This window comes from Ovis canadensis, chromosome 18 (genome assembly GCF_042477335.2).
Source record: "Ovis canadensis isolate MfBH-ARS-UI-01 breed Bighorn chromosome 18, ARS-UI_OviCan_v2, whole genome shotgun sequence".
Taxonomy (NCBI): Eukaryota; Metazoa; Chordata; class Mammalia; order Artiodactyla; family Bovidae; genus Ovis; species Ovis canadensis.
This window is the reverse complement of record NC_091262.1, coordinates 71,460,604-71,487,525: the sequence shown is the minus strand read 5'-3', so window position 1 is coordinate 71,487,525 and position 26,922 is coordinate 71,460,604. Positions and strand designations below refer to the sequence as shown.

Sequence of the window (26,922 nt, the reverse complement as noted above, 5' to 3'; positions counted from 1 at the left end):
CTTCACGGGCTTCTCGGTTTGTCCTCACATTTACTTTTGAAGTAATGGCTACCATGGAGGTGGACCACACCTCTCCCCCGGCCTGTGGGCTCCTGGCTCTCTCCCCTGTATAGGGCAAGACCTGAGCACACTGCGATTCACAACCCTCACCCATCTCTTTGTTCTCTGTTCACCTAGGAAATTATGGACCCTCTCTCCTCGGAGGTGTTATAAAGTGGGGTGTGTGTATGTGTGTTCCTCAGAGGTGTTGTAAAGCCAAGTTTGTGTGTGTGTGTTCCTCGGAGGTGTTGCAAAGCTGTGCATGTGTGTGCACACTCCTCAGAGGTGTTGTAAAGCAGGGTGTGTATATGCGTGTGCACCCGTGTGTGAAGGAGCTCTGCTGGCAAGACCTGAGATCTGGGGGGGGGGGGGGGGGTGTCCTGGGATCAGGCCACATCGTACTGGGGAGACTGGAGCCAGCCCCTCTGCTGGAGCAGGCCCCAGGGCGGATGGAGCTGCCGCAGTGGACTCACATGGTTCCTGCATCTGCAAATGGAGGCCGTATACATTTAAATGTGACGAGAAACCATCTGAAAAGCCACTATTTTGAATTGATTTATTTAAATTTTTACAGAAACCTGATTAGAGTTAAGTATGTAATTATAAGTCCAGTAACAATTCTACAAAAACGCACATACAATGCCAGAACTCCTTGAAAGTAATATCGTATTCTCATTTTGCATAAAACATGCATTAATATCAACTGCCACATGTTGGCCAAAATCAGTCTCTACAAGAAGAGACGGTCCAATACAGTCAATAAGAAAACTAGTTGTGAACAACAAGTTTAAAAAAAAAAGAGGTTTTCTGGTTAACGTGAGAGGAACAGTACCTTTCCTAAAACAAGCCCTTCAGCACTGGGGGTTTGCTTGTGCTGCACAGGGATGCTGAGACTTGGTCCTGACCAGTCATAAGAAGGAAGGAACTTTCTGGTGGTTAAATCATATGCCTGAGATGATAGAGCCTTTCAGGCCATAATGGTATACAACTAGTATCACCTTGCAGAGAGGGGTTCAAAAATCCTCAGGCTTGGAACAGAGAGCTCCCAAGCTGGGGGTGGCGGCCCTCTTGGAGATGCCCGGAGCTCTGGCCCTGGCCACTTCAGCCTTCCACAAGGCCAGCTCAGAGCACACACGCCTCTCCTGTGGCCGCAAGATCTTCCCGCTCCACACATCACTCTTCCTGGGGATCTGGAATAAGGAGGTCTGAGGCAGAAAAACATGAACTGTACTATTTCTTGAAGGCCTTTGCCTTCTGTAGGCCGAGTTCACCATACTGAGGGATCGGTGGGTACTTATGACTGCTGGACACACGAAAAATATTAATATACACTTGTGGCCCCAAAGCCTCAAATGCTTATAGTCACACACCTCGAAGTGTGTTGTCTACCATCAGGAAAGACCATGCTCCTCCAGAGGGAGAGAGCAGCTGAGGGCTCTTGTTTTTTGAAAGGTGTTTTCCACACAGACTGAGGGGCTTTAAAGACACTTCAAACCAACTGAAAGGACATCCCCTCAAATATGGGCTTTTGTACAATACCCCATGAGGTTCTTCAAAAGACCTCACACTTATTAGGGACTCAGCTGCGGACTGACATTAGGGACTATTCTTTACTTAAAGCTCATTATCTGCGCGGCCTGGGGCCTTGTCTGGGATCTCCTCCAGTCTGCCTCTCCCAAAACAGGGCACTCACTGGCCCAGCTCCTTACAAGTAGGCTAAGCCAGTATGTTTTTTCTTCAGCACAGATTTAAGGGGGAAATAATTTACTGGGCTTCTAGTAACATTTTCTTAACAGAACAATATCAAAATAGGTCTATTCTTAATATATGCTTATGAATATCCCTGATAATATAAAGAAACTCGGAGGACTTTGTAAACCACCAAGATTTCACAGGGTAGTACCCGGTCTATTTTCTAGGCAGCAGAGAGGGACTAGTCTTGATATAATGGCAGATTTTCTCCAGGAAGCCCTGTGAGCACTACAGTACTGAAATTCTAATATTCTAGTGTCAGTAGATTTGTGAATGACATTTCCACTTTAAATTTATTAGTAAAATTTGTAACAAAGGTAGGCTTCCTCAATCCTGCCATCAGCCAACCTTCTTGTCTGTGACACACATCTAGACCAAAAAGCTGCAGTCCTGGCTAACTCCGGAGGGTCAGCCTAGATGAAGCAAGCTCTGAGGTCCCTTCTAGGCCATGACCAAACCTCAGGAAACAGGGACAAGGGAGGGGAGCAGACCAGGCTTGAGGAAGCTTTGACCCAAGGCACCACGATCCGAGGGGTGAGGGGGCCTGTGGAGCTGACAGGAGGGCTTCTGCAATGCTCCTCAAAGCAAGTCCTGGAAGACAGAGGCTGTGGCAGAGTAGACACACTTGGGAGTTAAAAGAACAAATCATTAGGGGGGGTAAAAAAAGACAAGTTTACTTTTTCAAAACCAAATCAAACTTCTTGAAAGTTCTGAACAAATAACCCTGGCTAGACTGGGGTGGGGTAGGGGAGCTCAAGTCTGTGGAATGAGTTGCATTTAGCTGAGTCAGAAAGAAGAATGCTGGTTGTGAAATCAGCATAAACATTGTGGCTACTGTCGTTAAAAAGAGTGAAGGAAGCTCAAGGCTGGAGGAGGCGGCCTCTTTTATTCCTGGAACAGGAAGTGGGTCTTCGCCCGCCTGGATAGAAGGCGCCGCACTCCTCTCTAGCTGCAATAATACTGCATCCCGTCCACTCTTCTTCTCTTTTTTGACTGAAATTCTTCAAAGAACTGCTGGATGTCCTCTCTCTTAACCACCTGTGGGTAGAAAGCAAAGATCAGGAAAGGCAGCCACATCACAGAACGGCTGTAACAGTCACAGCCAAGTCCAGCAACATCGGTGACGAGGGTTATTTCAGTGCCTAGTTATCCTAGCTCTGCTGCACAGACGCGCTCACCCAGGCTCAGACTGGCTGGGTCAGGGTCTCATAGTAGGCACACAGCACACTGGTGCCGAGTGTGCGGTCCACCACCACCTTTGGGTTCCTCATTGAAATGAGACAAAAGGGGGACTTCCATGTGGTCCAGTAGGTTAGGGATCTGTCTTGCAGTGCAGGGGAGTGGGTTCAATCCCTGGCCGAGGAACTAAGACTCCACATACTGCCCAGCACTAGGCCCGAACACCACAGCTAGAGAGCTTGTGCACAGCAAGGAAAGATCCTGCATAATGCAACTGAGATCCAATGCAGCCAAATACATAAATTTTTTTTTTAAAGGGAGAGATGAAAGCAGTACCCATCTAACAGGACCATTTGAAGAGCAGATGAGATGTAATGCCTGTGAAAGCCCTGCCTGGCAGAGTAGGCTCTCTATGAACACTGTCAGCTGAAAAGAGAAGTGACAGAACCAGCATGAACACTGAGGCCCCGAGGTCTCCTGAGGACACTGTGCTCCCTCGAGACACGGCTGTCCTGGGAATGTCCCTCAGTTCTGCACAAGCACCCCAGCAAACAAAGATGGCTTTTTTGACACTTGTGCTCTCTCCTCTATACTAAAGAAAAAAAAAAAAAAGGAGGAGTCCAAAATTAAAGACATTTGCTATATAAACAGAAAAATAATTGGCAAAAACTATGGAAGCAGTACTTTCAAGTCAATGGAATATCCATGTTATACAATGAGAAATTTATCTTGAATTTTACTGGAAAAAGGATTAGAACATCACACAAAAGTGTTTATGATTATCAGCAAAATAGAACATTAAAACTAAGGAAATAAGGGGGAATATGGATTTAAAAAGTAAACCAGGATGACCCGGAAGGAGTTCCTGCTTACTCCAAGAGGGAGTCTGTGCCACAATTGACAGGTTTGTTGCTGTGGGTCTTGCTTTTTATTACTTATTTATTGACCAGGATCCTAGTTCCTCGACTGACCAGGGATGGACCAGGGATGGACCCGTGTCTCCTGCTTTCAGACCGCTGGACGCCAGGGAAGCCCTGATGAGATGTGTAATTACAAAGGCAGCACACTGTTACCAACATGATTTTTAATTTTGTAACATTCTTATTATCATGAGGAAATAAAGGTGGAGTATGGAGAGGGAAAGAGAAAAAGCAAGCACTGGAATGCAGGGACCAAGGAGGAGAAAGAGAAGGAAAAGAGAAGACAAATACTTGTGTGTAAAGTGAAAACTTCCTTCTCCTCTCCCCAGGAGTGAGAGTACAAACATCCCCAAGAGGCAAAGCCAACCTGAATAACTCACTGGGGTAAGATACTGACTAATCCTTGAAAGAAGTTCACATTTTGTCAGTATTCTCCCAGACTGGTAGCTGACGCCGGCCTCACAGGCACTGAGAATAAGCTGGAGGTCAACCAGCGGGAATGAGAAGCCCTCACAGACTCAGGATGGAGATGGCCAACACACACTGAGGTCACCGCGGCTCAGAGTGCTGAGCTGCTGGGCTTGGCAATGTCCACTTACAAACGCTAACAGGTAGGATGCTAGGGAGTTCCAACGTGAAGCCTCTGTCCCTCGCTTGGATCACAGATATTAAACACTGAAAGGCAAGGCAAGGAAACCATTTCTCTGGCAAGCATACAGTAGGAGGAGACTTAAGAGCCCACAAACTATAGACTGTGTCATTTTTAGTTTCCAGACCTCCTCAAATGGTCACAGCCAACAGAAACAGTAGAAATGTTAAAGAATATGTTAATTAAGTCACTAAGTTGTGTCCAACTCTTCTGCGACACCATGGACTGTGTACTGCCAGGCTCCTCTGTCCATGGGATTCTCCAGGCAAGAATACCAGAGTGGGTTGCCATTTCCTTCTCCAGAGGATCTTCCTGACCCAAGGATAGAACCTACATCTCCTATATTGGCAGGCCAGTTCTTTACTGCTGAGCCACTGGCGAAGCCCTAAAAATACTTGGGTCCAATAATAAAATCATTTTATTGGTTTGTCTCAGAAAATGTGTAGTTTCTAAATTTCTTTTTTAAGTCAGACACAAACATTAAATAAAGGGCAGGCCATTATTTGACAATATCTAGACCTTATTATGAAAAAGAAAAAAGAGGAAACAAACAAAAAATATACCATATTATGGACAAACACAACCAAAGCAGACAAGCTTTATGACAACTTAAGGTGTTTGTAAAGATCTAGTTAGTAATATTGAAAACAAACAATAAAGAATTTTTCTGTCTTTCAAATCATCACATAGGATTTAAAAATTACCTCAGACTCATTAAGAATGGCTCCAGTGATAACAAAGATCCGTATGTTGAAGACACGTGTGAATACTCTGGATAAAGTTGTTTCAAATGTGAAAAGCAAAAGACACCACACCTACTTTTTTCTTGTGTGTAATTTTAAGTGTGTGTGAAACAAAATCAATAATGAGCACAGCAACCACACACTACACAGAAGGAGAAGCACAAGTGCACGCTCTGACACTGCTGACTGACACAGCTGGGAGACCTGGAACGGCCACTAACAGTGCAGAGCTTAAAACAGTTACACCCGTGGACGCTTGCAGTGCCGATGAGAGAAGGCGGAGGCCGCATTAAGCAGAGGACAGCCTCTGCAACAGAAATGAGAATAACTGACAGTTAAGAGCTGCTGGGAAACAAAAGGACATAAACAGTGACAACGAGGAACATTCTCTAAAAATGAGCAAACCATTTCAGAAGGTTCTTTACCCTCAGACTCCACAATTCATTCTGCCACAAGGCAGCAGTGCCAGCTATCCAGGCAGCTACAAGTCCTTCCCACAGTGATGAGAAAGCGCTCGGCCTGCAAAGACTTCTCCCAAGAAAGCAAGTCTCAGGGCATGTCCTAAGTGTCTGCCAGATCCAGGTCTGACTTCGTTAGTCTGTCTGGCGGTAGCAGAGCAGAACATTTACTGTCCAGAAGGACAGCTATAGGCCATGAAGAGAAAAGTTAAGTTTTATTTTGTATCTCCCTTTTGAAGACAGAAAAGTATTTTAGAAAAAAATTCCATCATAAACACATATGAGTAGTAAAGAGCTAGGAAGTATTTGAAAATTCATCTGGAGAACTATTTTACAAGATTAGACACTGTAGGGACTCCCCTACTGGTCCAGTGGTTAAGAATTCACCTTCCAATGCAGGGTATGTGGGTTTGATCCCTGGTCAAGGAACTAGATCCACATGCCCAGGTGGGCATCTAAACCCATGTGCTGAAACTAGACAAAAGTACAACTCAGACTGACAGAACCAAATCAATAAATAAATGAATTTAAAAAAAAAAAGATTACACATTATAGAGTTAGTGTCACTCTTCAAAGTTGTTAGGCTGTCCTAACCAGCAAGACAAATATTTTAGCCCCCAATTATCAAGTTGTTTTATTCTAAACTATAGAACCCCAAATCACAGAAAAGAGGTCTGGCTTAAATTTTTTTCCTGACTGGTCATTTTTGCTTCCTCCTCCAAGAAATCCTGCTGGATGATCAGGACTGGGAGAATCAGTATGGCCAATCCAATGGCCCCTCCTAAGCTACCACTGCTCTCTCAAGATCCTGGGTGACTATTCCATCCCTCATCTGGAGGCTTGGGCAGGACTCCTAACGTGGCTAGTCTGGTGGTGTTTCGCTACTATTCATCTCCCTTCCCTCTACCTGTACTACACTCTCAGTCAACTTTTTCATCAGAGAAAATGAAATATGGAAAATAGTATGAAGGCCCCTCAAAAACAGAAACAGAACCACCATATGATCCAGTTAATTACTTCTAGGTATATATCCAGGACAGTAAAGAATCTGCCTGCAATGCGGAAGACCTGGGTTTAATACCTGGGTTGGGAAGATGCCCTGGAGGAGGGCATGGCAACCCTCTCCGGTATTCTTGCCTGGAGAATCCCCAGGGACAGAGGAGCCTGGCCAGCTACAGTCCATGGGGTCTCAAAGAGTTGGACACGACTGAGCAACTCAGCACAGCACAGCACACAGGTATATATACAAAGAAAACAAAAACACTAATTCAAAAAGATACATGCACCCCAATGTTCAGAGCAGCATTCCTTATAATAACCAAGATATGGAAGCAACTTAAGTGTCCATCAAGAGATGAACGGCTAAAAAAGATACTGTATGTATATACACACAAACACACACACCAAGGGAATATAGCTAATATTTTATAATGATTTTAAAAGGAGTATAACCTATAAAAATATTGAATTATTATGCTGTACACTTGAAAGTAACATAAAACTGTAAATCAACTGCACTTCAAAAAAAAAAAAGAAACTTTATTCAAAACATACAGGGCTATGATTAAAATTCGTTAACTCTACTTACTGTGCCTTCATCAGCAAATCTCTTGAGATAGTCTTTAAGTTCAGTCTTCAAGTCATTGTATTCTAAATCAAAACAACAAAGCAAAGGACACAGACTTCAGACAATCCATTTGCATTTAGGAACAAAAGATTCCCTGACCATTAATATTTGAGTATTTTAATAGTTTATCTATTTTTTTTCAAGTGAAATTTGCATAGAAATTTGTTCTCAATTTCTCCCCAATTCCCTCACTTTGACATCTGGGAACCCTTTTTCATTAAATAAACCCGCGAGGAACAGATACTCCCACTCCCAAAAAGACTGTTGTTTAGTCACTATGGCTTATCCAACCCTTTGCAACCCCATGAACTACAGCATGGCAGGCTTCCCTGTCCTTCACTATCTTCTGAAGCTTGATCAAACTCATGTCCATTGAGTCAGTGATGCCATTCAACCATCTCATCCTCTGTTGCCCCCTCTCCTCTTGCCCTCAATCTTTCCCAGCATCAGGGTCTTTTCCAATGAGTTGGCTCTTTGCATCAGCTGGCCAAAGTACTGGAGCTTCAGCTTCAGCATCAGTCCTCCCAATGAATATTCAGGGTTGATTTCCTTTAGGATTGACTAGTTGATCTCCTCACAGTCCAAGGGATTCTCAAGTCTTCTCCAGCACGATGATTCGAAAGCATCAATTCTTTAGCACTCAGCCTGCTTTATGGTCTAACTCTCACATTCATACATGACTACTGGAAAAACCATAGCTTTGACTATATGGGCCTTTGTCAGCAAAGTAAAGCCTCCACTTTGAAATATGCTGTCTAGATCTGTCATAGCTTTTCTGCCAAGGAGCAAGCGCCTTTTAATTCTGTGGCCACAGACACTGTCTGCAGTGATTCTGGAGCCCAAGAAAATAAAATCTGTTGCTACAGCTGAGAATTTTTTAAAAGGTTTCCCATCTGTAATTCTAGTGCTAAAGTATCTTGGACTTGTCAAACATTAAGTTTTAAAATTCATCTCACTTAACAATTTGTATTATATACATGGAAACTTGAGGGTTATATCCCTCAAGTTATATACTCTATCCCCAAAAAGCTTTTAGTCTAATAACAGCAAAAGGAAATTAATCAAATAGTTACATGCGCAAGACAGAAATAACCATTGTCAAAAAAGGGGTACAAAAGTGGTGGCATCCGAGTAGAAACTGTCCAGGACAGAAATCACAAAAATAAGTTGGGCATGCTGGGGGAAAAAATGTAAAAGCCTACAATTAAGGGTTTGGGAATATTTTCCCCTCTAGTGGGTTTCCTGTGAACCACTGAAGCATCTCAACAACTGTCAAAAAGATGGCATGTAATGTTCAATGAAAATTGTTTCAATGAATGGAAAAAGAAATTGATTTCTTCTTATTCTATACTTACACATCTACCCTTAATCAAAACAGCATGTTATGGTTTCTCAAGCATGCAATTATTCTAGCATTTAACCCTGACTCAATGGAAATGGTAGCTAAATACTCAGCAATGTTACAATCAAGCAAGTATTAAGTGAGGGTGACTATACAATTCCAAATTTAAACCATTTTTAGTTGTTCTCCTTCTATATAATTTTTTAATGGTGAAGGAAACTTCATGAACTTTATGAATTTTCACAAACAATATTTACCACAAATAAGTTCCACTTGCTGGACTCTGTTCATGCTATTAAGGGTGTCCATTAGAGGGTCTCTCCTGTCAGTTGCCTGGTCAACCTTGCCTTTGTTTTCATAAGCCAGAACTGTGTCATACTCATCTGTCAGGAACAGGACATCTAGATCGCCATACATTTTCTTTAAAAAATAAAACCAGTTTCCCCATTAGAACTGTATGTCATTCTCAGAAAGTCGATCTCATGAGAATCACCAAAAATTTGTTTAAGTTTTCTAATATTCAGAAAAACCCCAGCCTTTCAGCAGAGTTGCTTGAAGGATTTATTCTTTCTGCCCAAATTTCTCTTAGAAATCTCCCAACTTCCAGTGGATACTGCATAATCTAAGAGATTTTTATTTAAAAACCAACTTACTGTAACTTTCAAGAAATTTGTGTTTCCAAGTAATTCTATGATATAGAAAAGCTATTTTCCACTGAAATGAAGATAAGTAAATAAGAAGTATTGCATCGTTCTTAATTGCTTCCATAAACATTCAGACTGCAAACACTAATTCATAAATTTGATTAACATTAAAAAAAAAAAACTTACGTTCCCTATACTCTAATATCAATTTCATAAATAAACTTTCCAGGTGTTCTTATTTTAGGCATCTGTCCACAAAACACTTAATGTTGAACATGATCTGGTACTTACCATACAATCTTTGCAGGTACACAACTTGCTACGCCAGTTCAGGGGCCAATAGGTGGCAGTGTCTTTCTTTATAAACTGCTTAACTTTAAGCTCCTGAAGTTTGCAGCCAGACTGTGATTCTGTGTTGAGACGCTGATTCTGAAATGCTTTCTGAAATTAAGTTTTGAAGTGTGTATTTTAAACTATCATCGTTTTCAAAGTTTAGATTTTGTAAAAGGATTTCTTTTAGGCAAAAGGTACAACTGAAATCCAAAGCTACATAGCTTACAGAATTAATTTTGCTTAAGTTTTATTTTACAGCTCAGATTTCATTTTGTTACCTGGAGATCAGATTCAGAACTAGAACTGGTACACGGTTCGTTTGTCTGCTCTGCTTTAACTTCCTTCACAACAGCCTTTCCATGTTCTGGAACATCCTCTTCAAGGGCATTATCTTGATGAGCTCCATTTTCAGTTTTGATAACTTCTTGATCACCTACTCCATCAACATTCAGCACCAACCCATCATCTTCAGTAGTTACTTTGGTTACTGTAGGTTCAATGAAAACACACATACACACACATATCCACACCAGTGAGACAATGAAATCACTTAGTTTGATTAAAAAATACTTCAGAATCTGGAAAAGGAGAGAGTTAACCTTAATCTCTGGAATAATGAGAAAGGAAATAACACTTTTTTAGGTTGTGCCTGCCTATTCTAAAGTGTCAAATAACAGAAAATTTAAAAATATCCATCACTGGTGGGAAGGGTGGGTTCAAGAGGGAAGGGATATATGTGGCTCAGTGGTGGAGAATCTGCCAATGCACGAGATGCAGGAGATGCAGATTCAATCCCTGGGTCAGGAAGATGCCCTGGAGGAGGAACTGGCAACCCACTCCAATATTCTTGCCTGGAAAAGCCCATGAACAAAGCCTGGCAGGCTATAGTCTGTGGGGTCACGAAGAGTTGGACATGTCTGGGCAACTGAGTACGCATGCATGTGCAAGACATTGTAGAGCCTCTCAGAGCTGATTCACTTCACTGTACAGCAGAAATTAACACAACATTGTCAAGTAATTACACTCTAGTAAAAAACAAAATGTGAACCAAGAACAGAAAAAAAAAAACCATCTGGAAAAAAGAGCTAAAAAAAATATATCAATCACTACCTTAAACATTTTATATGTAAATGAGAAAGGAAAATACTATAGATGTTAAAGACCCAGGGACACCAAAGAAGCAAGAGGCAATAGGAAGAGATTTAGCTGCAAACACAGGAGAAGGGTAGTTTTGCAAAAACAACAGGTTTCTTTATGCAAGGAGGAAATTAGAAAGGACGCTTGCAGAGACAGAAATGACAGAGAGCAGAGAAATGACAAGGGAACTCACACTGGAGGATGGCTTTTCAGTTTATTAGGAAATGAGGCCATCTGCTGACAGGGAAGGAAATGAAGAAGGGGCAGAGGGGAAGGGTTAAGAAAATCCAGTGAATGAGAAAAAGATTCAGGTCCAGCCGAAAGTGAGACGTAATTAAAAAGGATATGAACAGGTTGATTTGTGCTGATGTATGGTAGAAACCAACACAGTAATTATAAAGTAATTATCCTTCAATTAAAAATAAATATATTTTTTTAAAAAACACACATACAAAGCATATGAACAGAAAGAGGACACACCAAGCATAAGAACTTGGAGACAAAACAAAAACATAGGATGCTGCTCGAGGTTTGTATGGTGAAGTGTTCGCTAAAGGTGAGAAGGGCAAGAAATTATGAGGCCAGAACAGATACTATGAATTACTACCATTTAAAAAATGAACACATATAACATTAAGAGTAAAATAAAGTATTTCAGTACTTTGGCCACCTCATGTGAAGAGTTGACTCACTGGAAAAGACTCTGATGCTGGCAGGGATTGGGGGCAGGAGGAGAAGGGGACAACCGAGGATGAGATGGCTGGATGGCATCACGACTCGATGGACCTGAGTCTGGGTGAACTCCGGGAGTTGGTGATGGACAGGGAGGCCTGGCGTGCTGCAATTCATGGGGTCGCAAAGAGTCGGACACGACTGAGCGACTGAACTGAACTGAAAATATTTCATACTTAAGAACATTCATTACTAATTAGTGGTTTGGGGTCAATTTCTTAAGTATAGTAAAAGCATTAGATGACAAACTGTCACCACCTCCTCCTCGACCAATAGCATGTTTTATATTTAAGAACAACTTGTTTGGGTTCTGTTATCTTCCAAAATCCCCTTAAAAACTGCTTTCTCCATTTTCTCCAGTTCTGGTCTCATCCATAGTCTGCATCATGCCATTTAAGTACAAATTGGTTCTTGGCAGTCTCCCAATCTATCTATAAGCACCTTGTGGAGAAGGAACAGATCTTGTACTTTTTTCTACACCACAGAGTCTCTTAAAAATGGAACTCTGTCCAACGTTATGTGGCAGCCTGGATGGGAGGAGAGTTTGGGGAAGAATGGACACATGTATATGCATGGCTGAGTCCCTTTGCTGTTTACCTGAAACTATCACAGCATTGTTTGTTAGCCATTCCCCCCATAAAATAAAGTAAAAGTACACAGTGAAAAACATAGTAGCTAAAACTTAGATACTGAACAAATTGTACTGATTTGTATTGTGGCCCAGGTTGGAGGCATGCCAACTCCACAGAGACTCTTACCTGCCAGCTGTGCAGCATAAGCCCACAAGAAAGAACAGCGCTTCATACAAGCCTGGCACACCATCTCTTGGAAATCCCCACTCTCAGGAGGAATGGCGCCAAGATGCTATGAACACAGAAAACCAAGTTATTTTCCTTGTGATCACCAAGTTGTCCAAAAAGTTCATTATTTTATAAAATATTGCAACAGTACATTGATCATATCTGTAGTATTTTTTAGAAGAGCAGTGATAATGTGAAATATAATTTAATTCCAAAAGACAAGATCTTTTTGGGACTTCCCTGGTGACCCAGTGGCTAAGACTCTGTGTTTCCAATGCCAAGGGCTTCAGTTCAGTCCCTGATTAGGAAACTAGATTCCATATGCCACAACTAAGATCAGACTCAGCCAAATAAATAAAAAAAAAAAAAAAAAAAAAAGACAAGATCTTTTCTTTTTTGTAAAGACAATGGGTTTAAAAGGTCAAAGCTCTCCTTACCCTTCCATGGAACCAATCTTCACAGACTATACACTGGATCATCTCATCTGGAATCTAACATAGAAAAGCAATTTGTTTGTTAATGGTTACAGTGAATTCATGGGGTTCTCAAGACGAGAACACAGCCATTCCCTTCTCCAGGGAAGCCCGCTGTACTGAAGTCCATGGGGTTGCAAAGAGTCAGACATGACTTAGCGACTGAACTGACTGACAATGAACTCTGGAATTTCAAAGTAAATCTGGCACACATTAGAATCAGATATTAAATAATTCTCTACCAATTCTGTAAGGCCACTGCTGTTGCTGCTAAGTCACTTCAGTCGTGTCCAACTCTGTGCGACCCCACAGACAGCAGCCCACCAGGCTCCACCATCCCTGGGATTCTCCAGGCAAGAACACTGGAGTGGGTCACTAACCACATGCAAAAAGTCAAGGAGACAGGGAGAAACAGCAATTCAAAGGGTCAAAGAAGTTCTTTCCCCATGAACTGGGGTTATAAAAGGATTACACTGAGATAAGCACTTTGTGAGTAATTATCAAAACTTTCATATCAGTTACTTACTATCTGATTCCCACAAAACTTTATGAATAAGTAGTATATTTTCATTTCACACATAAACCCAGGCCCAGGGAGGTAATATGAATCATAGCAAGTTGCACAGTGAATTACAGAATTTTGCCTTTGTCAAAAGAAAAGGAAACTAGAAATTAAAGCACACATTCACTCACTTATATGTGCACAGAAAAAGGTCTAAAAATATATACACCAAAAGTGTTAACAGTGGTTATGTCTGGGAGGTAAGAAGGTACAGGAATGAGGAAGAACAACAATTCTTTTAAAATTTTGCATACACCTCTAATTGAAGTTTTCAAGAGAATCCAGTTTGTGCACCCTATTTTCTTTCCCTGCAGGAATGCGAGAAGTTGAAGGTCATTTTCTGGAAATTATTCAGAGAAAAGGAGCAAACAGGCAAAGAGAGGGGAGAAGGAAAAAAGTTCTGGCCTTGATAAAGTCCTGTCCAGAATTTCTCATGATGTAAGAAAGAGAAAAATAGTTGGGCTCTGTACTACTTGTAGCTTCAGGTCAGAGTCATAAGAAGGGATAAATCTAGAATACTTTCACAATCCCCAAATCCCTGCTGAACAGCTAAAGGGCCAAATATGACAAGAGGCTGGGAAGTGAAGGCTGGAGATGACACAGTCCTGGTGCTGACCTCCAAATCTCTTACCTCATCTTCAGGATCAGGGTAAGGTCTCTTGCAAATGCAGTACAATCCAAAAAAGTTGTCATTGTACTTATTGCCAGAATTTATTTTTGCTTTGTCCTGAAAGATATTAATTTCAATATAAAACATGGCCTAACTTTATAATTTCATGCATCATGGAATTTATGCATTCAATAAATTTGTGCACTAAATATCTGTACCCCCTCCCTCCCCTGGAAGCTAGTCTTCAAAGTACAAAGGAAAAAATTTATTACTTTATAAGTAATACTTTCTCCAGGATACAAGGGAAAAATAAAATTTATTTTCTATACCTTCTTTGTACCAATCGGGGGAGAATGAATCATAAATATTAACTATCAACCTATGGAAGCTGACACTGGTCTAGAATTTCAAAATATTTCTTAATGCCCAGCTATGATAGTCAAAGCCCCCAAATTACTAGGAGCTGAAAAGTAGGCAAAGAAGTTATCTAAAAATAATCTTTGAAGGAGGGAAAGAGCATGACAACTTTAGCAATTAGGACTGAATACTGTAAAGTGACCTCCCTGGTGGCTCAGACGGTAAAGCATCTGCTTACAATGCGGGAGACCCAGGTTCAATCCCTGTGTGGGTAAGATCCTCTGGAGAAGGAAATGGCATCCCACTCCAGTATTCTTGCCTGGAAAATCCCATGGACGGAGAAGCCTATAGTCCATGGGGTCACAAAGAGTCGGATACGACTGAGCGACTTCACACACTGTAAAGTCCCTTATTTTCTGTTTCATTTTTGGTATTTCACTTAAGTTATTGTAGAAGATAGTCTTTATTATCCAAAAAGCAGTGAAAAACTTTTGCAAAAGCCCATGCTCATTATTGCCCAGTTTTATTTATTGTTTTAAAAGTCATACCCTTTTCTTTAAAAAGCCTTAGAGCATGAGCACAATCAACACAACTGAACCTGAATCACTTTAGAACACTACCCCCAAAACCTTTCATATTAATTACAATCTATAGGTAGGCTCTGAACAGGTTACTTAGCTTTCCAACAAATAAAAAACTGGGGTACAGTCTAACATTGATTTGCCCATTGGCAAAGAAGCATAGAACTTCCTTTTTGAAAATTCTTGGTTTTATCCCCTAGGACAAATACAAATCTTAGCTACTTTCTATGCATTTATCGTTTACTGTGGTTACTTACAGGAAACAATTTGCATTCCAAATTTTTAAACTTGCTGTTTCCACAATCACAACAAAAATTTCTGAAAGAAAGGAGGAAGAGCCAATTTTAATTTTTCTTCTAAGTCTAAAGACTACATTCATATCATAGCCTCTTCCCTTTCAATTAGCTTCTAGGATCTAAAAATTGGACTTGGTTGTTGTTCATGTATCCAATCCGCAATTTTCCCAAGCATATTACAATAAAAGATTTAATAATTCTATAAATTAACATGTGTGTGCTGTGTGCCCAGTCATGTCTGACTCTTTGTGATCCCACGGACCGTAGCCCACCAGGCTCCCCTGTCCATGGAATTCTCCAGATAAGAATACTGGAGTGGATTGCCATTTCCTTCTCCAAGAAATTAACATGCATAAAGACAAATATCTGTATCTCACACACACACATAAAACAGTGGAAGGATAGCAGGAGTAGTCTGAGTTTGCCTCATAATTATATTTTAAAAGGTCCCCTGGAAAAACTGTTCTTTCCGATCACATTATATAAAACAGTTGCATTAAATTTTACCAGGGCACAACTACTTTGAATGCAAAAACATGATTAAGAAAAAAAGTGCAACTGGAAAAGAATCTAAACATTTGAAAAGCATCCAGCATCAATCTCTGACCAGTTTACCTTTTCGTGTACAGCTCAAATAGTTTATGACTTCCATGACATTCGTAACTGCAAGCCAGGCAAATTCCTGCCGGTTCTTCTCCCTCTGGAGTGCAGGTACTGCAGGCATACAGTGCTTGTCTCTTTACTGAACCCTAAAGACAGCCCCAAAATGGAAAAAGACCGGAAACTGATGAAACACTGGCAGAGCAACCTAATGCCCACACTATGATCTGAGAAATAACTGAAATCAGATGATCTGGGGTCAAGATCTTCCTGTAAAAGCCACTGAGACTAATAAAAAAGCATATACAATAGAATACCAAAACACTGTTGCAGGTTTCATACACGTTTCATATAACTTTTTCTCAAAGTGATAGAAGTTAACATTTTTAGTCAGCTGTGAATAAACCGGTCTGCTTAACTATTTTAACACATGAAAATACAGGAGAATGTGTGTAAGCTTATGTAAGGAATAATCATACTTTAATTTTGGAAAATGCTTGTGATTCCACCAAAGAGAAAACCAGTGCATTAAATGAATCCCTTTGATTTTAAGATGTATGCTGACATATTTAGAGTTGAAGTGTCATGGTCTGAAATTTATTTTCAACTGGTTCAGGAAACAAAAACAAAGTATATTACAGTGAAGAAGTAAAAGATAAAACAAATGTGGTAAAATATTAAAAAGTGAATATATGTGAAGGTACACAGGTGTTCATAATATTATTTTTTCATTTTAACTGTAGACTTTAAACATTTCAAAATAAAAAGTCGAGAGAAAAGCAAATCCTGATAATGGCTGCCATCTTCTGAGAAGAAGGGAGTCCCAGGAAAGCTTCTGTGATGCTGGTAATGTTCTATTTCTTGATCTGTGTGGTATGTACCTGCAGGTGTTTTCAGTTTTGCTTTCCCAAGACTTATACATGGTTTCTGCACTTTTCCACATATTTTACAACAATACAAAAAAATTTTTTAAGGAAGTCTGTTTTAAAAATCTAACTACGTTTCAAAAATAACTTACAGGCTTTTTAAAAAAAGGCAAACAGAGAAAAAGTTGTTCCAGTGGCGACCAAAGGTTTTAAAATATCAGCCAACATTAAATACCTCTGAAGCCAGGTGTATTAAAAAAAAAAAAATCTAACCACTTTGCAGTGTAAACTCAACTGGTCATTGATAACAACTGGTATTGTGATCTCAAGCCACACCACGTAAAGACCCCATGTCTCTCTCCCCATCCTGCAATGTTCCACTCCACCTGCCTGGAAGATAACCTTCTTCCTATCAAGTACCATCTCTCATTAGTTTTCTTCTACCCACCTTTCTCCATTTTTGAACCTAGAAACATAGAATGAGTCACCAAACACTACGTCACACCCCCTCCAGTCCTTGTTCCCACCATCTTCCGAATGCCATCTCTCCTCCCCTCCTTTCCTTTGCCAGTGCCACCAGCTGTTCGGGTTCCGGTCTATGCCCCTGGAGGGCCGACTGCAGAGAGACGTGGTACTTGCTTCCTCTCGCCAAAAAAAAAAAAAACCAGCTAGCACCTGTCAAACTAAACTGCAGAGGAACCAGCTGTCCAGGAGTCCAGCCTACGCGGAGAGATTTTCAAACCCAGAGCTCTCTCCTTTAATTATTTGACTCTTCCGTTTAGTACCCAGCAAATACTCTGAGGATGGGAAAAGTATGGACAAAGATACTCAGGATGTGAAAGGTCACGGGGTTGGTTTGGTGAAAAGCGGCCGGGGCACAGAGAAGAGGCGAGGAAGGAAGGAAAGAGCAGCTGCTCTGGGGCCAAAACCGTAGAAACGTCGGGGGCCTGACAGAGGAAAATCGAGAAAGGAGGGGCGTCCTGCTGGCCACAGGTTAGAAGGGGCCCAGAAGACTAAGTGTAAAAGGGCACCTGGGCCTGGGATGGGGAAGCCTACGACCAACAGCTGCGCTGGACCACCACAGGGGGCCGGCCGCGGCCGGCGGGAAGAGAGAGGGTAAGGCGGTGGGGAAAGGGAGGTTCAGCGGAGGCGAGGGCCGAGCCGCGCGCCCACCTGCGAGTAGGAGCACTTCTCCGAGTCACTGCCGCCCAGGACGGCGCAAGCCTCATTCTCCAGCTCCTCGTCCTCCTCAAGTACATCGACCAACGATACCACGGGCTCCAACTCCGACTGTCGCCCAGCTGGCTCCTCAGCTCCGGCCATCCTCAACTGTCACCAGGACCGCCGACCGGCCCCGGCGGAGGCGGGAAAAGCGTCCGCGAGGGGCGGGGCCGGAGGAGGCGGGGCCTCGGTGCCAGACACCAATCCCAAAGACAGGGAGCGAAGGAAGGGGGAGGAGCGACTTCCGACAAACGGAAGTCAGGCCTCTCCCTTCTCCGCGCCTGCGCCCGCGGCGGGCTGGTTTCCGTTTCCGGTGGCGACTCACTGTGGCGCGCTCCTGAAGCGTAGCGGTCGCTATGGAGCTGTTGGGCGAGTACGTCGGACTGGAAGGGCAGCGACAGCAGCTGCGGGTGCCTTGTGAGGCGCCGGGCGTCACCGACCCTTTCCAGAGCTTGTTGTCCGGTGTGGCTCAGATGAGGGAGCTGGTGACTGAGCTCTTCGGCTCTCAGGTACAGCCGGAAGCACAGGACCGGGGGACGGCGGCTCCCGACGAGGCCTTGGACGGTGAGCTTTGAGACGGTTCAGCGAGCGACAGGAGGGCGGGCAGGGGCGCCCGGAGAAATTTGGGCTGTACCTGGACTCATTTAGCAGGACTGCTTTTGACGATTCTCTTTTCATTTATGTCACACAAAAAACGTACTGAACGCCTACGGCCCTGTGCCAGTCACTGGGCTGAACTCTGGAGAAAGAATGACGTGAATGCGACTCAGTTCCTGTTCTTGTGGAACTCTGTGGGAGGTTAGACAGACAAACATTCTTATTAAAGAGTAGAAGGAATGACCCTAGGCTTCTCTGTAACTATTGCAAACCTAGAGAACCCAAGAAGGCTTCAGAAAGAGCATGACTTCTAAGCTGGGCTTAGAAGGATGGCAAGGAATTTTCCCAGGCGTGAACTTACAAATATGTTTGGAAGACCGCCATCTATTAAAGAATAGGAACAGGTTCTGAAGATTGGAATAGATTTCAGATGAACGAGGCTTCACTGTCAGGGACTCCTTTCATTTCCCAGTGTGGTAGGTGCAGTTTGAAAGCAGAAATGGAAATTTTAACTGTATTCTTAAGTCTTGTCTTGAATACCCTGAGCTGAAGAACCTAAGAACTAAATATTGGAATCAGGGCTTACTTCCCCTATTGTTGTTGTTGAGGTTCAGTCGCTCAGTTGTGTCCAACTCTGCAACTCCATGGACTGTAGCATACCAGGCTCCTCTGTCCTTCTCTGTCTCCCAGAGCTTGCTCAAATTCAGGTACATTTAAACTGCAGTGCCATTCAGCCATCTCATCCTTTGTCTCCCCTTTCTCCATCTGCCCTCAATCTTTCCTAGCATCAGTCTTTTTCAGTGAGTCAGCTCTTTGCCTCAGGTGGCCAAATTATTGGAGCTTCAGCTTCAGCATCAGTCCATCCAATGAATATTCAGGGTTGATTTCCTTTAGGATTAACATTTCATCTCCTTGCCTTCCAAGGGACCCTCAAGAGTCTTCTCCAGTACCACAGTCCAAAAGCATCAATTCTTCAGCACTCAGCCTTCTTTATGGACCAACTCTCACATCTGTACATGACTACTGAAAAAACCATAGCTTTGACTATACAGACCTTTGTCGTCAGAGTGATGTCTCTGCTTTTAATACACTGTCTAGGTTTGTCATAGCTTTCCTTCCAAGGATCAAGTGTCTTTTAATTTCGTGGCTACAGTCACTGTCTGCAGTGATTTTGGAGCCCAAGAAAATAAAATCTGTCACTGCTTCCACTTTTTCCCCTTCTATTTGTCATGAAGTGATGGGACCGGGTGCCATCTTCTTTGTCTTTGAATGTTGAGTTTTAAGCCAGCTTCTTCACTCTCCTCTTTCCGCTTCATCAAGAGGTTCTTTAGTTGCTCTTCACTTTCTGCCATTAAGGTGGTATTATCTGTGTATCTGATGTTATTGATACTTCTCCTGGCACTCTTGATTTCAGCTTGTGCTTCATCCAGCTTGGAATAAGCAGAGTGACAATATACAGCTTTGATGTACTCCTTTCCCAATTTTGAACAAGTTTGTTGTTTCCTGCCTAGTTCTAACTGTTGTTTCTTGACCTGCATACGGTTTGGGGATTGGAATAAAAACTGACCTTTTCCAGTCCTCTGGCCGCTGCTGAGTTTTCCAAATTTGCTGACATATCAAACAGCATCATCTTTTAAGATTCTAAATAGCTCAGCTGGAGTTCTATCACCTCCATTAGGTTTGTTCATAGTCCTAAGGTCCACTTGACTTCAGACTCCAGGATATCCAGCTCTGGGTGAGTGACCACACCATTGTGGTTATCCGTGTCATTAAGACTTCTTGTATAGTTCTTCTGTGTAGTCTTGCCACCTCTTAATTTCTTCTGCTTCTGTTAGGTCCTTACCATTTCTGTCCTTTTATCATGCCTGTCTTTGCATGAAATGTTCCCTTGGTGTCTCCAATTTTCTTGAAGAGATCTGTCTTTCCCATTCTATTATTTTCTGTTTCTTTGCATTGTTCATTAAGAAGGCCTTCTTATCTCTCCTTAATATTCTTTGGAACTCTGCATTCAGAAGGGTATATCTTTCTCTTTTTCCCTTGCTTTTCACCTCTCTTCTTTCCTCAGCTCTTTGTAAAGCCTCCTTGGACAACCAATTTACCTTCTTGCATTTCTTTTACTTTGGATTGGTTTTGGTCACTGCCTACTGCACAGTGTTACAAACCTCCATCCATAGTTCTTCAGGCACTCTGTCTGCAAATCTAATTCCCTGAATCTATTTGTCACCTCCACTGTATAATCATAAGGGATTTTATTTAGGTCATACTTGAATGGCCTAGTGATTTTCCCCTACTTTCTTCCATTTAAACATGAATTTTATAATAAGGAGTTCATGATATGAGCCACAGTCAGCTCCAGATCATGACTATGTGGAACTTCTCCATCTTAAGTTGCAAAGAACATAATCAGTCTGATTTCAGTATTGACCAGATAGTGATGTCCATGTGTAGAGGCGTCTCTTGGGTCATTGGAAAAAGGTGTTTGCTACGACCAGCGTGTTCTCTTGACAATACTCTTAACCTTTGCCCTGCTTCATTTTGTACTCCAAGGCCAAACTTACCTGTTTCTCCAGGTATCTCTTGACTTCCTGCTTTTGCATTCCAGTCCCCTATGATGAAAAGGACATCATTTTTGGTATTAGTTCTAGAAGTTGTAGGTCTTCATACAACCAGTTAACTTTAGTTTCTTCAGCATCAGTGGTTGAGACATCGACTTGGATTACTGTGATGTTGACTGGTTTGCCTTGGAAACGAACCGAGATCATTCTTTCGTTTTTGAGATTGCACCCAAGTACTGTATTTCAGACTCTTTTGTTGACCATGAGGGCTACTTCATTTCTTTCCAAAGGATTCTTGACCACTGTAGTAGATAAAATGGTTATCTGAATTAAATTCGCCCATTCCTGTCCATCTTAGTTCACCGATTCCTAAGATGTTGATGTTCACTCCTATCATTTCCTTCTTGACTGTGTCCAGTTTACCTTCCAAACATTCTTGGTTTCTATGCAATATTGTTCTTTACAACATCAGACTTTACTTTCACCACCAGACACATCCATGACTGAGCATCATTCCCGCTTTACCCCAGCTGCTTAATTTTTCTGGGGTTATTAGTAATTGCCCTCTGCTCTTCCCCAGTAGCATATTGGACACCTTCCAACCTGGGGGCTCATCTTCTAGCGTCATCTTTTTGCCTTTTCATATTGTCCATGGGGTTCTCTAGGCAGGAATACTGGAGTGGATTGGCATTTCCTTCTCCAGTGGACCATGTTTTATCAGAATTCTTCACTATGACGCATCCATCTTGGGTGGCACTGCGCAGCATGGCTTGCAGCTTCATTGAATAACACAAGCCCCTTCACCATGACAAGGCTGTGATCATGAAGGTGTAACTCCTCTGTAGAGGAGCTTAAACTGTACTGTACTTTCCTTTTCTTTCCATCTTGTTTACATCTTGATAGTGCCAGATAATATGATAGAACCAACTCAGAATATTATGTGAATTTCAGACAGTAGATTGTTTTCCATCAGCATGAAGTCCTGGTTCTTGGCTACAAAAGATCCTCTCTAAACCGTTGAAAATACTGTCATTGGAATAAGGACAGGTACAGATGGAGCCATTTAAAAAATGGCTTGCTGGAAAAATAACTTCTACTTTTTCTGCTAATAATGGGTCATTAATAGCTTCATATATAAGGACATGCTTTTGTATGTTTAATCAAGTCCCCAAGGAGTTTCAGTTTGAATTTCCTTTGTTGAAAATGGTAGAGGGACTTACCTGGCGCTCCACTGATAAGACTATATGCTTCCACTGCGGGAAGCACGGGTTTGATCCCTGATTGGGGAACTAAGATCCCTCGTGCCCTGTGGTGCAGCCCAGAAAAAAAAAATGATAGCAATTAAAATGATGAATTTCATCTTATATGAATCATATCTCAATTAACAAGTAAAAAAATTTTTAAATGTAAATATTACAAAAGTGATAGAATGCAATACTAAAATGACAAATGGTGATCATTTTTTCTGTATAGGAATACTGAGTCATGGTGTTATAAACCTGGTACTAACAGTGTTGTTGGTCTGTTATACTTCAGTTGAAAAAAAAATCATCATAATGACCAAAAAAGACAATCCAATTGCCAGGCGTGTGGAAAACTTGACCAAATAAGATACACAAATGGCCAGTAAGCACATGAAAAGATGCTGAACATCACTGGCTTTTAGAGAAAGGCAAATCAAAGCCACAATGACATAGCGTGTCATACCCACCAAGAAGGCTATAATTGTAAAGAACAGTAACATGTGTTTTGACTAGGATGTGAAGAAATTGGAGCCCTTATACGTTGCTGCTGGAAACGTAAAATGGGGTGCCTTCTTTGGAAAACACTTCAGTAGTTCTCAGAAAAGTTAAATGTAAAATTATCATTCGACCCAACAGTTCTAGTCCTAAAGTTCTACTCCAAGTTCTCCCAAGACAGCTGGAAACATGTTTCCATAAAAACAAATGCACATGTGTTCATAGCCACATTATTGATAATAGCTAAAAAGTAGAAATAACACAAATATCCATCATCTTATGAGTGGATATGCAAAATGTGTATCCATATGGTAGAATATTCCTCAGCAACAAAAGGGAATGAAGTACTGATAAATGCTATACAATGTAAATGAACTTTGAAAGCATAAGTGAAGGAAGGCAGACACAAAAGGCCATATATTTTGATTCATTTATATGAGATGTCCAGAACAGACAAAACTGAGGGGTAAGAAAATAGACTTTTGTTGTTGTTCAGTTGCTCAGTCATGTCCAACTCTTTGCGACTCCTTGGACCAAAGCACACCAGGCCTCCCTGTCCATCACCAACTCCTGGAGTTTTGTCAAATTCATGTCCATTGAGTCAATGATGCCATCCAACCATCTCATCCTCTGTTGTCCCCTTCTCCTCCTCCACTCAATCTTTCCCAGCATCAGGGTCTTTTCCAGTGAGTCAGCTCTTCACATCAGGTGGCCAGAGTATTGGAGCCTAGCATCAGTCCTTCCAGTGAATATTCAGGGTTGATTTCCTTTAGGATTGACTGGTTTCATATCCTTGCAAGCCAAGGGACTCTCAAGAGTCTTCTCCAACACCACAGTTGAAAAGCATCAATTCTTTGACACTCAGGCTTCTTTATAACTCTTATATCCATACATGACTACTGAAAAAACCATCGCTTTGACTATATAGACTTTTGTTGTCAAAGTGATGTCTCTGCTTTTTAATATGCTGTCTAGGTTTGTCATAGCTTTCCTTCCAAGGAACAAGCATCTTTTAATTTCATGGCTGAAGTCACCATCTGCAGTGATTTTGGAGCCCAAGAAATTAAAGTCTCACTTTCCATTGTTTCCTCATCTATTTGTCATGGAGTGATGGGACTGGATGCCATGATCTTCATTTTTTGAATGTTGAGTTTTAAGCCAGCTTTTTCACTCTCTTATTTCACTTTCATCAAGAGGCTCTTTAGTTCCTCTTCTCTTTCTGCTATAAGGGTGGTGTCATCTGCATATCTGAGGTCATTGATATTTCTCCCGGCAGTCTTGATTCCAGTTTATGCTTCATCCAGCCCAGCATTTCCCATGATACACTCTGCATATAAGTTAAATGAGGAAAGTAGATTAGTGGTCGCCACGGGCTAAGGGGAATGGGAAGTGAAAGTGAAAGTCACTCAGTTGTGTCTGACTCTTTGGGACCACATGGACTATACAGTCCATGGGATTCTCCAAGCCAGAATACTGGAGTGGGTACCCTTTCCCTTCTCCAGGGGATCTTCCCAACCCAGGGATCGAACCCAGGTCTCCCGCAATGCACGTGGATTCTTTACCAACAGAGCCACAAGGAAATCCCAGGAATACTGGAGTGGGTAGCCTAACCCTTCTTCAGCAGATCTTCCCGACCCAGGAAGGGGAAGTGACTGCTAATTGGTATGAGATTTCTTTCTTGGAAGATAAAATGTATTTTAGAGTTAGTGGTGATGGTTTTATAACCTAGTGACTATCTAAATCAATAATCTGTACACTTTGAAAATGAATTTTATGGTGTATGAATTATATCTCCCAAGAAAAATGATAGATGGGAAAGGTTTTAAGCATCATAATTCCTGCAGTCTTTTTAACTGTACATATTGCTGATTTGATATGTGCATTGTTTTATTAATCCCTGAAGTGAAATGGTCTAATTATCAACCATTTTAGCTATCTATATTTCTTTCAACGACTGAACATATTGTCATACAACAAATATTTGTTTTAAAAGGTGATGATGAAGATGATTCAGAAGATGAAAATAACACTGATAACAGAACTAATTCAGATGGACCATCTGCAAAACGGCAAAAACCATCTTAACTAGCTTTTATGAAATTTAAAAGACTGCTACTATATTTTATTGTACCACACACTGACATTTAAGGAACTTGTGCTCTAATTTGGAAAGCGTTTGTTTTTTGCCCTGGGACAGTTTTGTCAAAGAGGAAGCTTTTCTGTGTTCATCAAAGAAAGACATAAATGCATAGAAATGAATCCCTTTTCTTGGGTGAGAAGTCAGTTTCAGATCATGGAAATTAGACATTTAATAATGTGATATCCAGTAAGTTGGCAACTGAATTCTTACTTTATACTTTTTAAATACCCATTGGGTTAAATTGTGTGGTGTCCACATGTTTTAGCTTCTGCTTCTGTTATGAAAATACATGTCAAGGTTTATGGACAATAACATTTCAAGGAACTGACATGAGCAAGTGATGAAAATGAGGTGTTAAATTTAAAAATGGCAGGTGCTTCCTTGGTAGTCAAGTGGCTAAGACTCTGCATTCCCAAAGCAGGGGGCCTAGGTTCCTTCCCTGGTCGGGGAACTAGATCCTGCACGCTGCAGCTAGAGTTTGCATGCCACAACTAAAGACCCAGCATGACGAAATGAAGACTGAAGATTCTGCACATGCCACAACTAAGACCTGGTGCGGCCAAATAAATTTATTAGTTAATTTAAATTTAAGAACGGCAATTCCATGTACGTAGAAGGAAAATGGGAATAGTGAGAAATATTGAAGGGAAGGAGAGCCCTTGAGAGAGACCCAAGAAAATCTTGAATCCACACCTGAACTCAATATACAGACTTCTGGAGATGATACCACTCAACAGATAGATGTTTAACTTGTACCTTAAGAGAGTCAAATTGGGGTGTGCTTTTATGCTGGTGATACGCTGTTTATGTTAACACAGGTATAAGTCTTTAGGTAAGCAACCTGTGTTGACTGTAACTTAAGATATTTCATGTCATTCTGTAGTCAGACTTTGATTTTGCTTAACAAGGAACTATCAGATCCTTTAAATACATATATGTATATATTCCTAAAATGTGTATGTGTATGTATTCCTTTTCTGCTTGTCAGAGGCACTAAGATATTTTTCATTTACTATACATATAAATGTTTCCTGATTCATTTTGATGGCTAAACTACAGGGAATCAAATCAAGTAACAGGTAGCTATTGAAACACAAACAGTCACAGAATTTTAGAGTTGGAAGTAATCTTATAGATTATATGATTTACTCAGAGATGAATTGAATCTTAGATATTTTCCTTGAGTTAACAACTTACTGGCAGAGCTGGGTTATACACACAGCCTTTAAAAGATTACCATAGTACTTTCACAACTACACATTCTGAAATCTGTAGCTTACAAAGTACATGGTATTAAGGAAATTGAATTTACACACCTTTTTATATGTTTATAGTATTGTTTTAGTTGAAATATCAGGCTTCTACCAAGTACTCTTATGTAATTAAAACAATACCAACTAGAAGAAGTTATAAATGGTCAGAAATTACCTTGTTTGTTTAGTTTGTGATATGTCTCTGCTATTGGAACTTCAGGTCAGTTACTGATTTACAATAATCTTTTATCTTTATACATTCCTTAGAAAAACTTGGGACTTCCCTGGTGATCCAGTGGTTAAGACTCCAAGCTCCCAATGCATGGGGCCTGGTTTCAATCCCTGGTCAGGGAACTAGATCGCACACGCTGCAACTAAATATCCCGAGTGCTGCAACTAAGACCCGGCGCAGCCAAACTAAAAAAGAAAAAAAACCTTAACCTGTGAAATTACAATAGTTCATAGTTTTAAAGTAATACCTGAACTTTGCTTCTGAACATTTTATCTCCTTTGTTTAGTAAATATGTTTATAAAGAAGAAATAACCAAGATATTCATGCTTGTGGTCTGTCGTTTGGAGGTCTGGGTTATAAGTCTGATGGATCTTTTTCTGATTCTAATACTGTCTTCATAAATGAGCCACATGTATGACAAAAAAGGTTTTGAAGGTGTGAGGGACTAGTTTGAAGAACCAGTATAAGAGAAATGCCTTGCTGAT

At 41.2% G+C, this 26,922-nt stretch overlaps 2 protein-coding genes across 2 annotated transcripts; one reads left to right on the top strand and one right to left on the bottom strand.

The window, feature by feature from the left end:
* Positions 1-583: 583 nt before the first annotated feature.
* Positions 584-18,603, bottom strand: UBR7 (ubiquitin protein ligase E3 component n-recognin 7). The gene is made up of 11 exons (XM_069559517.1): positions 17,874-18,603; positions 15,850-15,983; positions 15,196-15,256; positions 14,022-14,117; positions 12,793-12,846; positions 12,314-12,419; positions 9,965-10,173; positions 9,645-9,794; positions 8,967-9,129; positions 7,329-7,390; positions 584-2,829 (listed from the first exon to the last, which is right to left on the bottom strand). Exons 1-11 carry the CDS (start codon positions 18,021-18,023, stop codon positions 2,737-2,739), a joined length of 1,278 nt encoding a protein of 425 aa, XP_069415618.1. The 5' UTR covers positions 18,024-18,603; the 3' UTR covers positions 584-2,736.
* On the top strand, positions 18,215-26,748 carry GON7 (GON7 subunit of KEOPS complex). Its single transcript, XM_069559520.1, has 2 exons — positions 18,215-18,485; positions 24,806-26,748. Exons 1-2 carry the CDS (start codon positions 18,278-18,280, stop codon positions 24,895-24,897), a joined length of 300 nt encoding a protein of 99 aa, XP_069415621.1. The 5' UTR covers positions 18,215-18,277; the 3' UTR covers positions 24,898-26,748.
* Positions 26,749-26,922: the final 174 nt, after the last annotated feature.

Excerpts from the sequence above, each read along its gene's own strand:
- UBR7 (XM_069559517.1), bottom strand. The coding sequence starts at position 18,023 with ATGGCCGGAGCTGAGGAGCCAGCTGGGCGACAGTCGGAGTTGGAGCCC. Across the intron at positions 15,984-17,873 it reads AGAAGTGCTCCTACTCGCAG|GGTTCAGTAAAGAGACAAGC; the intron begins GTGGGCGCGCGG and ends GGCTGTCTTTAG. Across the intron at positions 2,830-7,328 it reads GATTTGCTGATGAAGGCACA|GTGGTTAAGAGAGAGGACAT; the intron begins GTAAGTAGAGTT and ends TTCTACCCACAG.
- GON7 (XM_069559520.1), top strand. The coding sequence starts at position 18,278 with ATGGAGCTGTTGGGCGAGTACGTCGGACTGGAAGGGCAGCGACAGCAG. Across the intron at positions 18,486-24,805 it reads TCCCGACGAGGCCTTGGACG|GTGATGATGAAGATGATTCA; the intron begins GTGAGCTTTGAG and ends TTGTTTTAAAAG.